Source organism: Mobula birostris, chromosome 27, assembly GCF_030028105.1.
Source record: "Mobula birostris isolate sMobBir1 chromosome 27, sMobBir1.hap1, whole genome shotgun sequence".
In the NCBI taxonomy this organism is placed as follows: domain Eukaryota; kingdom Metazoa; phylum Chordata; class Chondrichthyes; order Myliobatiformes; family Myliobatidae; genus Mobula; species Mobula birostris.
This window is the reverse complement of record NC_092396.1, coordinates 1,704,821-1,724,490: the sequence shown is the minus strand read 5'-3', so window position 1 is coordinate 1,724,490 and position 19,670 is coordinate 1,704,821. Positions and strand designations below refer to the sequence as shown.

General features: G+C 46.8%; 1 protein-coding gene across 1 annotated transcript in view; it reads left to right on the top strand.

The window, feature by feature from the left end:
* Positions 1-3,170, top strand: part of LOC140188673 (pleckstrin homology domain-containing family N member 1) — a 31,591-nt gene extending 28,421 nt beyond the window's left edge. The window contains exon 12 of the mRNA XM_072245164.1: positions 509-3,170. Within this exon, the coding sequence (XP_072101265.1) occupies positions 509-592 (84 nt within the window). The 3' untranslated portion in view covers positions 593-3,170. The remainder of the gene's footprint in view (positions 1-508) is intronic.
* The last annotated feature ends 16,500 nt before the right edge of the window (positions 3,171-19,670 follow it).

Here is a 19,670-nt window from a genome sequence, read left to right as displayed (position 1 = left end):
ATTGTCCTTTCCTAACTTCAAGCTTTCTATACGACACAACTTGTTACTTGTGAATCAGAATCAGGTTTATCAACACTGACATCCAGTATGTGTCATCAAATGAGTTGTTTTGTGGCAACAGTACCACATAGAGACGTTATGTTACTGTCAATCACAAAGTTACTGAGGCAGATGGGAGATCAGATCATCAGGATGGGGTACAGTATTGTGATGGGATGGGAGGGGTGGGGATCAGGTGATTGAATCAAGTGATGGGGATGAAATGCTCGATACCTAGGGGTGGGGGAGTTGCTTTCAGAATGAGCTCGAGGAACTAAAGGCAGGAGGTGACTGGGGGAATGCAGGGTGATTGGAAGGGGGTAAGGTGAAATTGAGCCCAATTATCCATTCCTTCCCATGGTTAATTAAATATTGAAGTGATTAGTCCTCAACTGATGAACACAAACAAACCATGTCAGGCTCGACAGTCACAGGGAAGTGAGAGAGCTTTGTTGTGTTTCCTCTTCAGCCCGACCACAGCACCAGCACCCTGCCCTTTAACCGACAACCCCCACCCCGACTGCCGAAAAAGAGGAGCAGCTGCCACTACTAGAGCTTCGTTTCACTGAGCCACAACGCGAGAAACAACACCTTCGTCCAGATGCACAGAGATGGCTGTTGGATCTGAACCTTGGGTTACTAAGTTGCCAGGTCACCTTTTATTGTTGACCACAGTGTCACATAACATGACCAGAGATGTGGTATCAGGGAGTATACCGTCAATTACCTCAGACACAGATCCCAGCAGCCCACAGACACTGACCCCAGCAGCCCACAGACACAGATCCCAGCAGCATGCACTGATCCCAGCATCCCACAGACACAAATCCCAGCAGCACGCACTGATCCCAGCATCCCACAGACACAGATCCCAGCAGCACGCACTGATCCCAGCATCCCACAGACACAGATCCCAGCAGCATGCACTGATCCCATCAGCCCGTGGACACAGACTCCAGCAGCACGCACCGATCCCATCAGCCCATGGACACAGATCCCAGCAGCATGCACTGATCCCATCAGCCCATGGACACAGGTCCCAGCAGCATGCACTGATCCTATCAGCCCATGGACACAGGTCCCAGCAGTACACACTGATCCCATCAGCCCATGAACACAGATCCCAGCAGCACATACTGATCCCAGTAGCCTATGAACACAGATCCCAGCACCACACACTGACCCCAGCAGCCCATGAACACAGATCCCAGCAGCACACACTGATCCAGTAGTGGACAGACACTGACCCCACAGAAGTTGAGGTGTGACAAGTGGAAAACTGTTGCAGGTGATTTTGGGTTCAGTACACCTGCCCAACAATCATCTTAGTCACACCCAGTTCACATGAAGTGCGCTTTTTCTTAAATGAACAGCTATTTGTTAATGAATCTTCAACCTTCCGTTTCTAAAGGTCCTAGTGTCGAAACTCGTTCATTTTCAAAACAGGAAGCATATCATTTCCTGCCAGTCAAAGTTGTTTGTGCAGGATTGTTCTAGCTCTGTACCAACAGCTTTGCAGATTATTGTGTAAAAGATTCTCACCCTCATGAAGAAAGCGTAACTGTGAACTAACCTCTCAACTTTACAACTCGCTAGGCACTAGTACTGACTTGCAACGGGTGTCTGTGCTGCAGATTTGGACAATAAGTTTGAAAACATTTTGTGCTATGATTCTGGCCATGAGTACAGAAGCCAGCAGCTTCCCCGAATGGCCTCTGGATTGAGGAAGAGATACCCGTGGAGTGATGAGGGTTTGTCTCACAGGTTGAATGGGGAGGGAAGAATAATAAAAAGTTCTGAAAGAAGTTATTTTGTAGTCGCTGAAGCAATACTTGTGGAGAGCATCAAGGAGTAAGGCTCATTCGCGGAGACCACACAGTCTCGATGGGCCAAATGATCAAATGATTGCCAGTGCTTCAGGCTTCTTGGTGTTGGCTGAATGACAACTCTTCCAAGCTCATCATATCGCATTTAGAGACAACAAGATAGGTGTTGTATGCTGAGCTTTGCACAAGTCTACAGATCCTCCTTCACCCCATCATGGCACCAGCTGCAGAGTGGGGATGACCATCAAACCTCACCTAGTTCACCCTTTTCTCTGATGGTCCATACTTTCCCCTGATGGTCCATACTTTCCCATGATGGACCACACTTTCCCCTGATGGCCCATCCTTTCCCCTGATGGCCCATCCTTTCCCCTGATGGTCCACACTTTCCCCTGATGGCCCATCCTTTCCCCTGATGGCCCATCCTTTCCCCTGATGGTCTATACTTTCCCCTGATGGTCTATACTTTCACCTGATGGTCCACACTTTCCCCTAATGGACCATCCTTTCCCCTGATGACCCGTTCTTTTCCCTGACAGTCCATAATATTGTGCAGTCTTTATTTTCCTTCTGCCTTCTGAAGTGAATTCACTCCTGTGCTCCCACTCTGGTCATTATCACTTTTGTGTTTGTAGGGACTTTCTGTGAGTAACCTGGCTTCGTCCTTTGTCAGGTGACCACAGTGACAGAGTACTTCTTTGGATGTAAAATGTATTGGAGGTGAATTGGTGCAGTATTTGCACCCTCCTACCTGTATCTTCAGTCCCAGTGAGACAATGAGTAGATCCCACCGACCGGGTGTGAGATATAGCTGCCTCACACCCTGCCTGTACCTGTCACTGGATGTCATTCCGGGCTCTGGTTAAGTCAGAAATATTCCTGTGGTCGATGGAAATATTAAATCGGGGGTTTGAGACTGCTCGTGGCAAGGGAGAGGGTTACAGGCAGCATTGGCAGTGTGATGTGTGGGCAGACACAATAAAAACAGGATCAGAGAGAATATGCGCGCTGATTCACACCCATCAATGGCACAGAGCACATGGAGTGGGGTTTAATAATGTGATCTGGTCACCTCCTACTACTTCCTTCAATTTCCCTCCATGGCCAACACGGGTGATGATGTCATTAGTGTAGACGGAGTGTGTTACTCGCGTGGACTGGAAAATCATACACTGAAGCCAGCTTCACAAGACAGAACCTACCTGTGACCAACAACTGCTCATCTCTTCAGTTGTCCCAACACCTCCTGTGGTGAAGTCACTGTTCATGCAAGGGTTCTCTTAAATAAAGACATTTCAATTTGAAGTAATTCTCTATGCACTACTTGTTTCATTCAAACTGTTGTCTTCTCATTTCCCACTGACTGGCTGAAGAAATAAACTGCTCAGGTGCAATACCCTTTGCCCCAGACCTCACCCCCAACCCCACAGTGTCACTCACTAACCCACTGACCCCCTCACCCTCAAACTCAAACCTCACCTGCTGATTCCAGACCCTCACACGCTGACCCATAACCCTGGACTCAAAGCCTTACCCGCTGACCGCTGGGCCTTCATTTTCTGACCTCAGAGTAGATGGGACGGAAGGAGATGGGTCTGTAGTGGGGGTGGAATTAGGGTGTGATGGGAACAGGGGACAGGACTGGTGTCAAAGGCAACAGTTTCTCGGCAGATACCACCCATCCTTTCTCCCTGCTCCTGTGATGGAGATAGATCAGCTGGCTGTGTGGTGTCACAACAACCTCATATTCAAGATTAGCATGATCAAAGAACTAAGGCAGACTACAGGAAGGGTAAGTCAAAGAACACATCAGTCGTCATTGACTGATAAGCAGTTTCAAGATCCTGGGTGTCAACATCTCTGAGGATCTAAGAGGATCTAACCTGGGCCCAACATATTGATGCAATTACAAAGAAGGCACATCAGCAGCTACATTTCATTAGGAGTTTGAGGAGAACTGGTATGTCACCAAAGACTCCATCAAATTTCTACAGACGTACCATAGAGAGCTTTCTGACTGGTTGCATCACCGTCTGGTGTGGAGGCTCCAATGCACAGGATCGCAAGAGGCTGGGGAGGGCTGTAAATCCTGCCAGCTCCATCACGAGCACTCAAGAGGATGTCTTCAAGAGGCAGCACCTCAGAAAGACCCTCACCATTTGTGACGTGCCCTCTTCTCACTGCTACCACCAAGGAGAAAGCACCACAGGAAGACACACACTCAACATTTTACAACAGCTTTGCCTTTAGATTTTTGAATGGACATTGAACCTATGAACACTATTGAGGCTATTGATCTAATTATTTATTTTTCTAACTTATAACAACTTTTATGTCTGGCACTGTAATGCTGTTGCAAAACAATCAATTTTACCAGAGGTGTCATTGATAATAAACCTGATTCTAATCCTGATGTCGTTTTGTCCTTTTCCACCGAACAGCTCCTCAACCCAGGATCATTCAGTAAATCTCCACCCTCACCCTGCCTTTTGACTGGGACCTGCTCAGTGGACGATCCTGCACCCCCAGCCCCTCACAGCACCACTCTATGGTGACTGCGGGGCGCTGGATCATTCCTGAGTTTGACGGGATTTTACTCCTCAAGACACTTCAACTCCCTCTAATTACAAGAAATATTAATTCCGATGTCTTCTGCTAACTAGTGGTTTGCAGAAATGGTTTAGTGGTCGATGGTTGTCACAGAAGCTCAAGAAAATGGAAACTTCCAGCAAATACGTCAGGACGTGTAAATATTGCTGAAGAAACATTATCTGCGGGATACAGTCTTCCCCTTCTGAGTTGGCGTTTCCACTTGGTGATTTGTATTGATTTGCAGAAAATGACATCAGGATTGTTCTGTGAATTAACATCCCCATTAGACGTGTAAACTAGTTATGGTAGTGTTATATCCCAATGGTGCTCCATGGATTGGGAATGAAACCCCGTACCTGAAACCTGCCATTCCATTCTCTGAATCACTAGCTTAGGGTACATCATCACTTTCAGTTTTAAAGGGAGTGTGCACTGATTTATTTGCAAGTCTGCAACTTCCGGCAGTGTAATTTTAATGAACTTTTGAGAATGAGTAATTGAAGTCAAAGCGAGAATCAGAATCAGGGTTAATATCACAGACAACACACATCAAAGTTGCTGGTGAATGCAGCAGGCCAGGCAGCATCTGTAGGAAGAGGTGCAGTCGACGTTTCAGGCCGAGACCCTTCGTCAGGACTAACTGAAGGAAGAGTGAGTGAGGGGTTTGAAAGTTGGAGGGGGAGGAGGAGATCCAAAATGATAGGAGAAGACAGGAGGGGGAGGGATAGAGCCAAGAGCTGGACAGGTGATAGGCAAAAGGGGATACCAGAGGATCATGGGACAGGAGGTCTGGGAAGAAAGACAAGGGGGGGGGGGACCCAGAGGATGGGCAAGAGGTATATTCAGAGGGACAGAGGGAGAAAAAGGAGAGTGAGAGAAAGAATGTGTGCATAAAAATAAGTAACAGATGGGGTATGAGGGGGAGGTGGGGCCTTAGCGGAAGTTAGAGAAGTCGATGTTCATGCTATCAGGTTGGAGGCTACCCAGACGGAATATAAGGTGTTGTTCCTCCAACCTGAGTGTGGCTTCATCTTTACAGTAGAGGAGGCCGTGGATAGACATGTCAGAATGGGATGTGGAATTAAAACGTGTGGCCACTGGGAGATCCTGCCTTCTCTGGCGGACAGAGCGTAGATGTTCAGCAAAGCGGTCTCCCAGTCTGCGTCGGGTCTCGCCAATATATACAAGGCCACATCGGGAGCACCGGACGCAGTATATCACCCCAGCCGACTCACAGGTGAAGTGTTGCCTCACCTGGAAGGACTGTTTGGGGCCCTGAATGGTGGTAAGGGAGGAAGTGTAAGGGCATGTGTAGCACTTGTTCCGCTTACACAGATAAGTGCCAGGAGGGAGATCAGTGGGGTGGACGAATGGACAAGGGAGTTGCGTAGGGAGCGATCCCTGCGGAATGCAGGGGGGGGGGGAGGGAAAGATGTGCTTAGTGGTGGGATCCCGTTGGAGGTGGCGGAAGTTACGGAGAATAATATGTTGGACCCGGAGGCTGGTGGGGTGGTAGGTGAGGACGAGGGGAACCCTATTCCTAGTGGGGTGGCGGGAGGATGGAGTGAGAGCAGATGTACCTGAAATGGGGGAGATGCGTTTAAGAGCAGATTTGATAGTGGAGGAAGGGAAGCCCCTTTCTTTAAAAAAGGAAGACATCTCCCTCGTCCTAGAATGAAAAGCCTCATCCTGAGAGCAGATGCGGCGGAGACGGAGGAATTGCGAGAAGGGAATGGCGTTTTTGCAAGAGAAAGGGTGAGAAGAGGAATAGTCTAGATAGCTGTGAGAGTCAGTAGGCTTATAGTAGACATCAGTGGATAAGCTGTCTCCAGAGACAGAGACAGAAAGATCTAGAAAGGGGAGGGAGGTGTCGGAAATGGACCAGGTAAACTTGAGGGCAGGGTGAAAGTTGGAGGCAAAGTTAATAAAGTCAACGAGTTCTGCATGCGTGCAGGAAGCAGCGCCAATGCAGTCGTCGATGTAGCGAAGGAAAAGTGGGGGACAGATACCAGAATAGGCACGGAACATAGATTGTTCCACAAACCCAACAAAAAGGCAGGCATAGCTAGGACCCATACGGGTGCCCATAGCTACACCTTTAGGTTGGAGGAAGTGGGAGGAGCCAAAGGAGAAATTATTAAGAGTAAGGACTAATTCCGCTAGACGGAGCAGAGTGGTGGTAGAGGGGAACTGATTAGGTCTGGAATCCAAAAAGAAGCGTAGAGCTTTGAGACCTTCCTGATGGGGGATGGAAGTATATAAGGACTGGACATCCATGGTGAAAATAAAGCAGTGGGGGCCAGGGAACTTAAAATCATCGAAAAGTTTAAGAGCGTGAGAAGTGTCACGAACATAGGTCGGAAGGGATTGAACAAGGGGTGATAAAACCGTGTCTAGGTATGCAGAAACGAGTTCGGTGGGGCAGGAGCAAGCTGAGACAGTAGGTCGGCCAGGACAGGCAGGTTTGTGGATCTTGGGTAGGAGGTAGAAAAGGGAAGTGCGGGGTGTGGGAACTATAAGGTTGGTAGCAGTGGATGGGAGACCCCCTGAGCGGATAAACTCAGTGATGGTGTGGGAGACAATGGCCTGGTGCTCCTTAGTGGGGTCACGATCGAGGGGTAAATAAGAGGAGGTATCCACGAGTTGTCGCTGTGCCTCGGCAAGGTAGAGGTCAGTACGCCAGACTACAACAGCACCCCCCTTATCGGCGGGTTTAATAATGTTAGGATTAGTGCGGAGGGAGTGGAGAGCAGAGCGTTCCGAAGGAGTGAGGTTGGAATGGGGACAAGGTGCGGTGAAGTCGAGACGGTCGATGTCCCGTCGGCAATTAGCGATAAAGAGATTCAGAGCAGGCAGAAGACCAGAGCGGGGTGTCCATGCAGAAGAGGAGGGTTGAAGACGGGAGAAGGGGTTATCGGTGGGGGTGGAAGAGTCCTTGCCGAAGAAGTAGGCTCGGAGACGGAGACGGCGGAAGAAAAGTTCCGCATCATGGCGAACACGGAACTCGCTGAAGTGTGGGCGAAGGGGGACAAACGTGAGGCCCTTACTGAGAACAGAGCGTTCTGCCTCCGACAGTTGAAGGTCGGAGGGGATGGTAAAGACCCGGCACAGAGGAGAGCTGGGATCAGAGGGGGGAGGGGGGAGGCTGGGGGTGTCAGCGGAGAGGGGAGGGTTGGGGTGAGAGGAAGATAGAGCCCCTGAGGACCCAGGAGCTGACGATGGGATCTGAAGGAGACGGGATTGCAGAGTATTGGTGGGGGAAGGGGAGACGGGAGTCACAATAGCAGCACATAAAGATCCGGCCTGGAGTTCAAGGCTGGAGTCGCAGTTGGTGGTTGCGCAATCGCTGTGAAGGTGTCTATGGTCGTTGCTGGAGTCCGGGTTTTGAATATCAAACTCCTCCAACTTTCAAATCCCTTACTCACTCTTCCTTCAGTTAGTCCTGACGAAGGGTCTCGGCCTGAAACGTCGACTGTACCTCTTCCTAGAGATGCTGCCTGGCCTGCTGCATTCACCAGCAACTTTGATGTGTGTTGCTTGAATTTCCAGCATCTGCAGAATTCCTGTTGTTTGCGTTTAATATCACAGACATATGTTGTGAAATCTGTTGTCTTTGTGACAGCAGAACAAGGCAACACATAATATCAAGAGAAAAAAAATCTATGAATTACAGTAAGTATATATATTAAATAAGTAGTGCCAAAATATATATATTTTTAGAAAGTAGTGAGGTAGTGTTCATGGGTTCATTGTCCATTCAGAAATCGGATGGCAGAGGGGAAGAAGCTGTTCCTGAATCACTGAGTGTGTGCCTTCAGGCTTCTATACCTCCTACCTGATGGTAACAGTGAAAACGGAATGACCTGTGTGATGGGGGTCCTGGATGTTGGATACAGCCTTTATGAGTCATCACTCCTTGAAGATGTCATGGATACTATGGAAGCGAGAGCTCATGACAGTGCTGACTGAGTTTACAACTCTCTGCAGCTTATATTGATCCTGTGCAGTAGCACACCAAACCCCCCCCCCCGCCCCATACAAGACGGTGATGCAACCAGTTAGACTGGTCTCCACAGTACACCTGTAGAAATTTGCAAGAGTCTTTGGTGACGTACCAGGTCTCCTCAAGCTCCTAATGAAATATAGCCACTGTCGTGCCTTCTTTGTAGCTGCATTGATATGTTAGGCCGAGGATAGGGAAATGTTGACACCCAGGAACCTGATATTACTGATTCTTTCCACTTCTGCTCTACTCTCTCTACATATGTGCATGGGTGCGATGAAAATCCTGCAGCATCACACACACTTATCATCAAGTGATCAGAATTCACAAGAAACACAAATGAAACTGATTATATACACTTTAGAACACAAAAAGCAAAACCCATTTTAATGCAAAATGTTCAAAGCAGTCATAGTGTTATTTAACTGTAGTGATTAGGGTTTTGCTGGATGGTTGAAGGGAAGTAGCTGTTCCTGAACCTAGTGATGAGGGACTCCATCAGGAAATGTGGAAATGTTTATCCAGAAAACAAAGCTGGGAGAGGGTAAGGGAACTGCTTGAGGTTATTGCTGAGAGTTCCTATCAAAGTGATCACAGAGTACTCCCCTACATACCTGATGTGTCTGGCAGGTGGTGGAAAAGGTTCAGCCCCTCACTTGGGGCATTGTGTCAATGCTGAGCAGGGAGCCAGCATCTCTCAGCACTGCTGCTCCGTGCACTGATTTCATTCTGCACTCGGCTTTCTGTTGATCATTCATTCTGAGCACTCGCCCAAGATTCATGACCAGAAAGCCTCATCCAGACTAGTCCCATTGATCAGTATTTGGCCCGTAACCTTTCCAATCCTCCACCAGCTTCAAGAACAGTTACTATCCCTTAATCTTGATCAAAAGGGGTTAATTACACTCATTCTACTTCTGGTGTTCCCACAACCGATGGTCTCACTTTAAGGACTATTTATCTTGTTATTTCATGCTCATCATTTATTGATACTTATTTATATTTACATTTGCACTGTTTGTTGTCCGTTGATCCTGTTTACAGCTTTTTTCTATAGATTTGCTAAGTATGTCGCTGGCAGTGCATTCCACACACCCACCACTCTGTGTGAAAAACTTACCCCTGACATCTCCTCGGTACCTACTTCCAAACACGTTAAAACTGTGCCCTTCATGATAGCCATTTCAGCCCCGGGAAAAAGCCTCTGACTATCCACACGATCAATGCCTCTCATCATCTTATACACCTCTATCAGGTCACCTCTCATCCTTCGCCACTCCAAAGAGAAAAGGCTGAGTTCACTCAACCTATTCTCATAAGGCATGCTCCCCAATCCAGGCAACATCCTTGTAAATCTCCTCTGCACCCTTTCTATGGTTTCCACATCTTTCCTGTCGTGAAGTGACCAGAACTGAGCACAGTACTCCAAGTGGGGCCTGACCAGGATCCTATATAGCTGTAACATTACCTCTCAGCCCTTAAACTCAATCTCACAGTTGATGAAGGCCAATGCACTGTATGCCTTCTTAACCACAGAGTCAACCTGCACAGCAGCTTTCAGTGTCCTATGGACTTGGACCCCAAGATCCTTCTGATCCTCCACGTCACACTTGATTGTTCCTATTCTCTCATGTCATATCCTCTTGCTCTTCACATATTTGTAGAATACCTTGGGGTTTTCCTTAACCCTGCTCACCAAGGCCTTCTCACAGCTCCTTCTTGCTCTCCTAATTTCATTCTTAAACTCCTTCCTGCTAGCCTTTTAATCTTCTAGATCTCTATCATTATCTAGTTTTGAACCTTTTGTAAGCTTTTCTTTTCTTCTTAACTAGAGTTTCCACATCCAGTGTACACCATCGTTCTTTAACCTTACCATCTTTACCATGTCTCAATGGAACATAGCTATGCAGAACTCCATGCAAATGTCCCTTGAATATCTGCCACATTTCTGCCATGCATTTCCTTGAGAACATCTACTCCAAATTTATATTCCCTTGTTCCTGCCTAATAGCATCATATTTCCACTACCCCAATTAAATGTTTTCCCAAATTTTCTGTTCCTATCCCCCTCCAGCACTATGGTAAAGGAGATAAGACTTGTGATCACTACTTCCAAAATGTTCTTTCACTGAGAGATCTGATGCCTGATCAAGTTCATTTCCCAATACCAGATCAAGTACAGCCTCTCCTCTAGTTGGCTGATCTAAATATTGCATCAGGAAACCTTCCTGAACACACCTAACAAACTCCACTCCACCTAAACCCCTTGCTCTAAGGGGATGCCAGTCAATATTAGGAAAGTTAAAATCACCCATCACAACAACCCTTTTATTATTGTAATGTTCCAGAATATGCCTCTCTATTTGCTCCTCAATGTCTCTATTACTATTGGGGAGGGGGCAGTCTATACTATTGGGGGGGGGGCAGTCTATAAAAAACACCCAGAAGAATTATTTCCCCCTTCCTATTTCTGACTTCCACCCACACTGACTCAGTGGACAATCCCTCCATGACTTCTTCCCTTTCTGCAGCCATGACACTATCCCTGATTAGCAATGCCACTCACCCACCTCCTTTGCCTGCTTCCTTATCCTTTTTGAAGCATCTAAAGCCCAGCACACTCAGCAGACATCCTGCCCCTGAGTCATCCAAGTCTCTGTAATGGACATAACATCATATTTCCATGTGTTGATCTACACTCTAAGTTCATCCGCCTTGTTTATGATACTCCTTGCATTAAAATAGACACAGTTCAAACCATCCAGCTGAGTTTGCTCCGTGAATTCCCATATCCTACCGGAGGAGCATTCCACTGCCATACCTGCCATCCTGCCTACATTGTACTATGGGCAACCAAGACCAAAATCTTCTAACCTGTTTCTTTGGCCTCAGCTTCTTCTTGTCGATGTATGAAAGCTAATGTGCCAAAAGCTTTATTTATGACCCTTTCTACCTATAATATTTTATCAGAATCAGAATCTGGTTTATTATCTTTGGCATGTGTTGTGAAATTTGCTAACTTAGCAGCAGCAGTTCAATGCAATACATAATATAGAAGAAAGAGAAAAATAATAAAATTATAATCATAAATAAGTAAATCAATTACAGTATACATATATTGAATAGGTTAAAAATTGTGCAAATAACAGAAATAATATATATTTAAAAAGTGAGGTAGTGTTCAGGGGTTCAACGTCCATTTAGGGATCGGATGGCAGAGGGGAAGAAGCTGTTCCTGAATCGCTGAGTGTGTGCCTTCAGGCTTCTGTACCTCCTACCTGATGGTAACAGTGAGAAAAGGGCATGTCCTGGGTGCTGGAGGTGCTTAATAATGGACGCTGCCTCTCTGAGATACCGCTCCCTGAAGATGTCCTGGGTACTTTGTAGGCTAATACCCAAGATGGAGCTGACTAGATTTACAGCCCTCTGCAGCTTCTTTCGATCCTGTGCAGTAGCCGCCCCCCCCCATACCAGACAGTGATGCAGCCTGATATTTATATATTTTATATTTTAGAATTTTGAATCCATGGTGTTAAAAAACAGAGAGGCACTGCAGTAGCATGGTGGCTCTGCACCACCAGTGGTCAGATTTCAATTGACACAAATCATATATTTCACTCTATGTTTCAATGTATATGTGACAAACCAAGCAAATGTTTCATCTTTAAAAGAAAGTTTGGTTAGAGCTGGTTTAATCTTCAATGCCTGCTTCATCATAAAGTGTCCAATTATTCTGACTGACTCTGCACACTCTTTGACTTTATGGACAGTCAGGACACCTGGTCCTTGTGGGCGAGATTAATTGAAAACAAAGTGAATCCACCCACCACCTACAGAAGGTTCGGTGATCACTTGGACTTCCCCACCTCCTTACCAGACAGTAAATTATCCTTCAAACACCCTGACCTTTTCTACAGGAAACTGCTTCATATGAAATGTATTTTACAAATCTGTCCCTGGAAAAGTCAGATACTGCCTCACAACTCAACCACAACAGTTCTGTGCCTTCACGTCACAGTGTTCGTGCTGTTACACTTTGGTCTGCGTACCAACCACCATTAAACAAAGCCTCCTGTGACTCTCCCAGCTACTAGTTCCTCAGTTAGTAAGTGAGAGTGGGCAGACTTTACTTGCAGTGGTCTTGATGTGACGGCTCTGGGTTGTTGGCAAAGTGATGGCTTTATAATTACGGGGGTCACTTTCACTCTTTGTTGTTGCTGGATCAGGGTGGGGGGCGGGAATGGAGTCTGCAGATCTAGCCCTGACTCCAGCCATGACTCTTTCATACCTGAGTGAGGGGATTGGCCTGTTGACGTTCTGGTGGGGAACCACACAAACTCGCACGATGCCCAGACCTTGCATGGCACTGAGGAATCCTCCCTGAAGTCTGTGAACTCCACCAACTACACAGGAGGCCCTGGCAATCTCTCAGTTGGACAGACATGGTCTTGCTGCCTAAGGGAGGATAAACATGCAATCGTTCAAATCTAACAAAGGCTCGTCGGCTTAATTCCTGGGATGGAAAGTTTGTCGTATAAGCAAACCAGCGCTGTGGAGCTTAGAAGAATGAGGGGGCTATCTCACTGAAATGTATGATGCCAGCAACTTAACAGTGCTGATTCACCCTCAGTGTCTTCTTACCAGCTTTTCTTTCTTTCTTTTCAAATCTTTTCATTGTTATACTATGCAGGAAAAATAACGAGTACATTGAAGTAACAATACTTACAATGTCTCAAAAAAGCTTTTCAAATTGAATTTGGCACTGAGCCAGAGGGAGATACTAGACCAGAGAATCAAAGCTCATTCAATGAGTATCTTATAGGAGGAAAGGTGGAAAGGTTTAGAGAGAAAATTCTGGAATGTAAGGCCAAGGCAGGAGGTCAGTGATAGAGCATTTTAGTTAGAGGATGTGGTGACCCTAGGGGCTGTAGGACTGAGGAAGGTGATTGGGGAATCTATGTGTATAGACAATCAATGGAGACTGGAGGCCTGTCTGGAGGTTGGAGGACTGTTCATATGTGTGTATTAGTGAGAGAGAGAGAGTGAGAGAGAGAGAGTGAGAGAGGGAGAGTGAGAGAGAGAGTGAGAGAGAGAGTGAGAGAGAGGAGAAAAGGGGCTTGTTTTGCTGTTGTTGTATTGTTGCTTGTTGTGTTCTGTGTTGTTCCGCCAAGCATTGTGGGTGTGCTATGTTGGCACCAGAAAACGTAGCTACACTTGCAGGCTGCCCCCAGAACAGCCTTAGGTTCTGTTAGTTGTTAACGCAAACGACACATTTCACTGTATGTTTCGAGTGTGTATGTATATGTGGGGAGAGGGAGAGTCAAATTACGGGAAAGAGAATTTGATATTCATGCCATCAGGTTGGAAACTATCCAGGTAGAGTATGAGGTATTGCTCCTTCAACCTGAGAGTGGCCTCGTCATGGCAAAAGAGGAGACCATGGACCGACATTTCAGAACGGGAGTGGGGATTGGAATTATAATGGACGGCCACCGAGAAATCCTGCTTTGCAAAATGACACCAGCCTCTGCTCCTGATCTCTGCTCATCCTCTTACACACTCTTCCTAAGAAAGCTGGAGCAATACAATGTGAATTACATAGGACCATAAGTTTAATGAGTCATATCAGCAAGATACTTCTAAGAATTTTGATGACAAGAACTAAAAGTAAGATACAAGCTGAAATAGGCAAAGAACAATGTGGTTTTGTGAAAGACAAAGGTACAAGAAACGCAATATTGATGTTAAGGATACTATCAGAATGAGCTATTCAAGTGCAAAAAGATTTGTTTGTTTGTTTTATCGACTACACAAAAGCATACTTTATACTTTATTGTTGCCAAACAATTGATACTAGAACGTACAATCATCACAGCGATATTTGATTCTGCGCATCCTCTCCCTGGATTACAAATCAATAATAAATATTAAAAATTTAAATTATAGATCATAAATAGAAAATAGAAAAATGGAAAGTAAGGTAGTGCAAAAAAGCGGAGAGGCAGGTCTGGATATTTAGGGGGTATGGCCCAGATCCAGGTCAGGATCCGCTTGGCAGTCTTATCACAGTTGGAAAGAAGCTGTTCCCAAATCTGGCCGTAGAGTCTTAAAGCTCCTGAGCCTTCTCCCGGAGGGAAGAGGGATGAAAGGTGTGTTGGCTGGGTGGGTCGTGTCCTTGATTATCCTGGCAGCATTGTTCTGACAGCGTGCGGTGTAAAGTGAGTCCAAGGACAGAAGATTGGTTTTTGTGATGTGCTGCGCCGTGTTCACGATCTTCTGCAGCTTCTTCCGGTCTTGGACAGGACAACTTCTATACCAGGTTGTGATGCACCCTAGAAGAATGCTTTCTACGGTGCATCTATAAAAATTAGTGAGGGTTTTAGGGGATAGGCCAAATTTCTTTCGTTTTCTCAGGAAGTAAAGGCGCTGGTGGGCCTTCTTGGCAGTGGACTCCGCCTGATTGGACCAAGTCAGGTCATTTGTGATATTGACCCCGAGGAATTTGATAAAGTGAAGCACAATAAGTTATTTGAAATATTGCAGGAAACTCTAGATCTAGATTCAAAAGACCTCTGCCTAATCAGAAATCTGTACTGGGAACAAACTGCCGCTGTAAGAATAGATGGAGAAGTGAGTCAGTTTACGAAAATCAAGAGAGGCGTTAGACAAGGGTGTGTTTTCTCCCCTGATTTACTTAATGCATACAGTGAAACAATATTACAAAAAATAAGAGGCATCTTGGGAATCAAAGTTGGCAGTGAAAACATCAATAATTTCAGATATGCGGATGACACTGTGTTAACTGCAAGTATGGAGGAAGAACTACAAACCTTAATTGATATAATTGCTGAAGAAAGTGCAAAAATGGGTCTATCTATCAATTGCAAAAAGACAGAATATATGGTGATATCCAAAAAGGAGAATCCTATCTGCAGTCTGAGAATAAATGGGGAAGACATAAAACAAGTACAGAACTTTTGCTACTTAGGAAGCTGGGTGACATCAGATGTCAGGTGCAACTTGGACATCAAAAGAATAGGGATGGCAAAAGATACCTTTACGAGAATGAAGAGTATACTGACCAATACTAAACTAGGCATGACAACCCACCTCACAGTATTGAAATGTTACGTTTATCCAGTTATGTTATATGGATCAGAATGTTGGACAATATCTAGTAATATGAGGAAACTAATGTAGCAGCAGAGATGTGGTTTTTGAGGAGGATGCAAAGAATATCATGGACGAAACGAATATCTAACGAGGATATCAACAACAGAGCAAACACAAAAAGAGAAATAACGTATGAGATCATGGAAAGGCAACATAACTTCATTGGACATGTGATCAGGAAAAAGGAGTTAGAGTGCACGGTAATTATGGGAAAGATTGAAGGGAAGAAAGCAAGAGGAAGACAAAGACAAATGATGATGGAGACAGCAGCCAAAGAACTGGAAATGAATACCAATGAATTGATCCACTTGACCCGAAACAGGAGTGTGTGGGCCATGGCAGTCAAAGCTCAAACTGGGCATGGCACCTGATGATGATGATGATGTATATGTGACAAATAAATTTGAATCTTTATTTCCTTAAATGGCAATTATACAATATTTTTATTTTTAACTTTTCATGGTTATGGAATTAAAGAGTGAGAACAGCAAAGAAACAGGTCCCTAAGCACACCATGTCCTAGGCATATTGCCCTATTAACCAGCATGCACCTTTGGCTGGCACACCATGTCCTTGGCATACTACCTCATTAACCAGCACACACCCTTGGCTGGCACACCATGTCCTAAGCATACTGCCCTGTTCACTAGGACACACTCTTGGCTGGCACACCATGTCCTAGGTATACTGCCCCGTTAACCAGCACGTGCACTTGGCTGGCACACCATACCCTTGGCATACTGCCCCATTCACCAGCATGTGCCCTTGGCTGGAACACCATACCCTTGGCAAACTGCCCTGTTAACCAGCATGTGCCCTTGGCTGGCACACCATACCCTTGTAAAACTGCCCCATTCACCAGCACGCGCCCTTGGCTGGCACACCATACCCTTGGTGTACTGCCCCATTCACCAGCACGCGCCCTTGGCTGGCACACCATACCCTTGGCAAACTGCCCCATTCACCAGCACGCGCCCTTGGCTGGCACACCATACCCTTGGTATACTGCCCCATTCACCAGCACGCGCCCTTGGCTGGCACACCATGCCCTTGGCAAACTGCCCCATTCACCAGTATGTGCCCTTGGCTGGCACACCATACCCTTGGCATACTGCCCCATTCACCAGGACGCACCCTTGGCTGGCACACCATACCCTTGGCAAACTGCCCCATTCACCAGCACGCACCCTTGGCTGGCACACCATACCCTTGGCAAACTGCCCCATTCACCAGCACGCACCCTTGGCTGGCACACCATACCCTTGGCAAACTGCCCCATTCACCAGCACGCGCCCTTGGCTGGCACACCATACCCTTGGTATACTGCCCCATTCACCAGCACGCGCCCTTGGCTGGCACACCATGCCCTTGGCAAACTGCCCCATTCACCAGTATGTGCCCTTGGCTGGCACACCATACCCTTGGCATACTGCCCCATTCACCAGGACGCACCCTTGGCTGGCACACCATACCCTTGGCAAACTGCCCCATTCACCAGCACGCACCCTTGGCTGGCACACCATACCCTTGGTATACTGCCCCATTCACCAGCACGCGCCCTTGGCTGGCACACCATGCCCTTGGCAAACTGCCCCATTCACCAGTATGTGCCCTTGGCTGGCACACCATACCCTTGGCATACTGCCCCATTCACCAGGACGCACCCTTGGCTGGCACACCATACCCTTGGCAAACTGCCCCATTCACCAGCACGCACCCTTGGCTGGCACACCATACCCTTGGCAAACTGCCCCATTCACCAGCACGCACCCTTGGCTGGCACACCATACCCTTGGCAAACTGCCCCATTCACCAGCAATGTGCCCTTGGCTGGCACACCATACCCTTGGCAAACTGCCCCATTCACCAGCACGTGCCCTTGGCTGGCACACCATACCCTTGGCAAACTGCCCCATTCACCAGCATGTGCCCTTGGCTGGCACACCATACCCTTGGCAAACTGCCCCATTAACCAGCAATGTGCCCTTGGCTGGCACACCATACCCTTGGCAAACTGCCCCATTAACCAACACGCGCCCTTGGCTGGCACACCATACCTTTGGCAAACTGCCCCATTCACCAGCAATGTGCCCTTGGCTGGCACACCATACCCTTGGCAAACTGCCCCATTCACCAGCAATGCATCCTTGGCCATCGACACCTCGTTACAGCCATATGTTTTAAGGTTACTAGGCAGAAGGAGAAAATCAGCATCAGAACTGAACTCTAGAACGATATTCTGGGCAGCTCTTTGCATGGGGAGGATGAGTAGAGATCAGGAGCAGAGGCTGATGTCATTTTGCAAAGCAGGATTTCTCGGTGGTCGTCCATTATAATTCCAATCCCCATTCCCATTCTGAAATGTCGGTCCATGGTCTCCTCTTTTGCCATGACAAGGCCACTCTCAGGTTGAAAGAGCAAAACGTCATATTCTATCTGGATAGCTTCCAACCTGATGACATGAATATCAAATTCTCCTTCCCATAATTTGACCCTCCCTCTCCCCATCTCTCCATTTCTCTCACCTCCTATCTCTTAACTCTTCTCCCAGGTCTATCACCTCTCCCTGGGTCCCCTCCTCCTTTCCTTTCTCTCATAGCCTACCCTCCTCTCCTATCAGACTTCTTCTCCAGCCCTTTACATTTTCCAACTACCACCTCCCAGCTTCTTCATCCCCCCTCCCCACCCACCTGGCTTCACCGATTACCTAGCAACTCGTCTTGCTTTCCCACCCCGCCCCCACCACCTTACTGTTTCCAGTCCTGATGAAGGGTCTCAGCCTGAAGTGTTGACTCTCGATAGATGCTGCCTGATCTGTATTTTGTGTCATTTTGCTGCAAGTGTATGACAAGAAACAGAGGAACAGATCCATTAGAAATACCAGAGGGATTCAATAAAATTCGCACAGTAGCCACTTTATAAGGTACAAGCCGATTGGAAGGTATTTGGTCCGAACCTCTTGACCACATCTGCAAGCTTTAACGCATTGAGTTGCTGCCACATGATTGGCTGATTAGATTTTTGCATTAATGAGGTGTACAGGTGTACTGTACCTGATAAAGTGGCCACTGAGTGTACATTACAATTCCTCCAACATGAACTGGGATGGTCCTAAGATAAAAGGCTCAGAGGAGACTGTATTTTGAGGTGTGTTTAGGAGGGTTTTTGATACAGGATACAGATTGACCATCAAGGGAAGGAACATTATTAGACCTTGTCCTGGATATTGTAGTTGGTCAGGTGCAGGGAGTGTCAGTGGGGACAAGATCATTGACGGTGACCATAACCAAAATGATTACCCTGGGCCTCTACTCACTGAAGTTTAGAAGAACAAGGAGGGGTCTCATTGAAACCTATCGAATATTGGAAGGCCTAGATGGAGTGGATGTGGAGAGGATGTTTCCTAAAGAGGGAAATGATTCCTGGGACCACAGGAAAGATTCTGGAATGAAAAGGCTAATGGGGAGATGGGGAAATGGGAGAGATGGGAAGATAGAGATGGGGAGATAGAAGGTGAGGGAGATGGGGAGATGAGTGAGATGAAAGAGATGGGGGAGATGAGGGAGAGATGGAGGGGGAGAAGGGAGAGATGGGAAAGATGAGGAATTGGGACTGGAGGACTGATTGGGGAGATAGAGAGATGGAGAATGGGGAGTTAGGAGTAGGGAAATGAAAAGATGGGGGAGAGGGAAGGTTAAAGTGATGACTAGGGGTGGTGAAGATGGGATTGTCTGGAGATTTGATGGGGTGTTCTAAAGTGGTAAATTGGTTTATCAAGAGAATTTGCCAGGTTTTAGTAACAGCCATCACATCCCTTTTACAGATTCCTATCCATGCCTTTGCTCATCTGCCTTACCTGCCAGCCTTCTTTCATTAAAATAAATGGAATCATATAGAGATCACAGAGCACAACAGCACAGAAACAGGCCTTTTGTCCCATTTAGTCGATGCAGAATTGTTGTTCTGTCTAGTCCCATCGACCTGCACCTGGACTGTAGCCTTCCATACCCCTTCTATTCATGTAGCTATCCAAATTT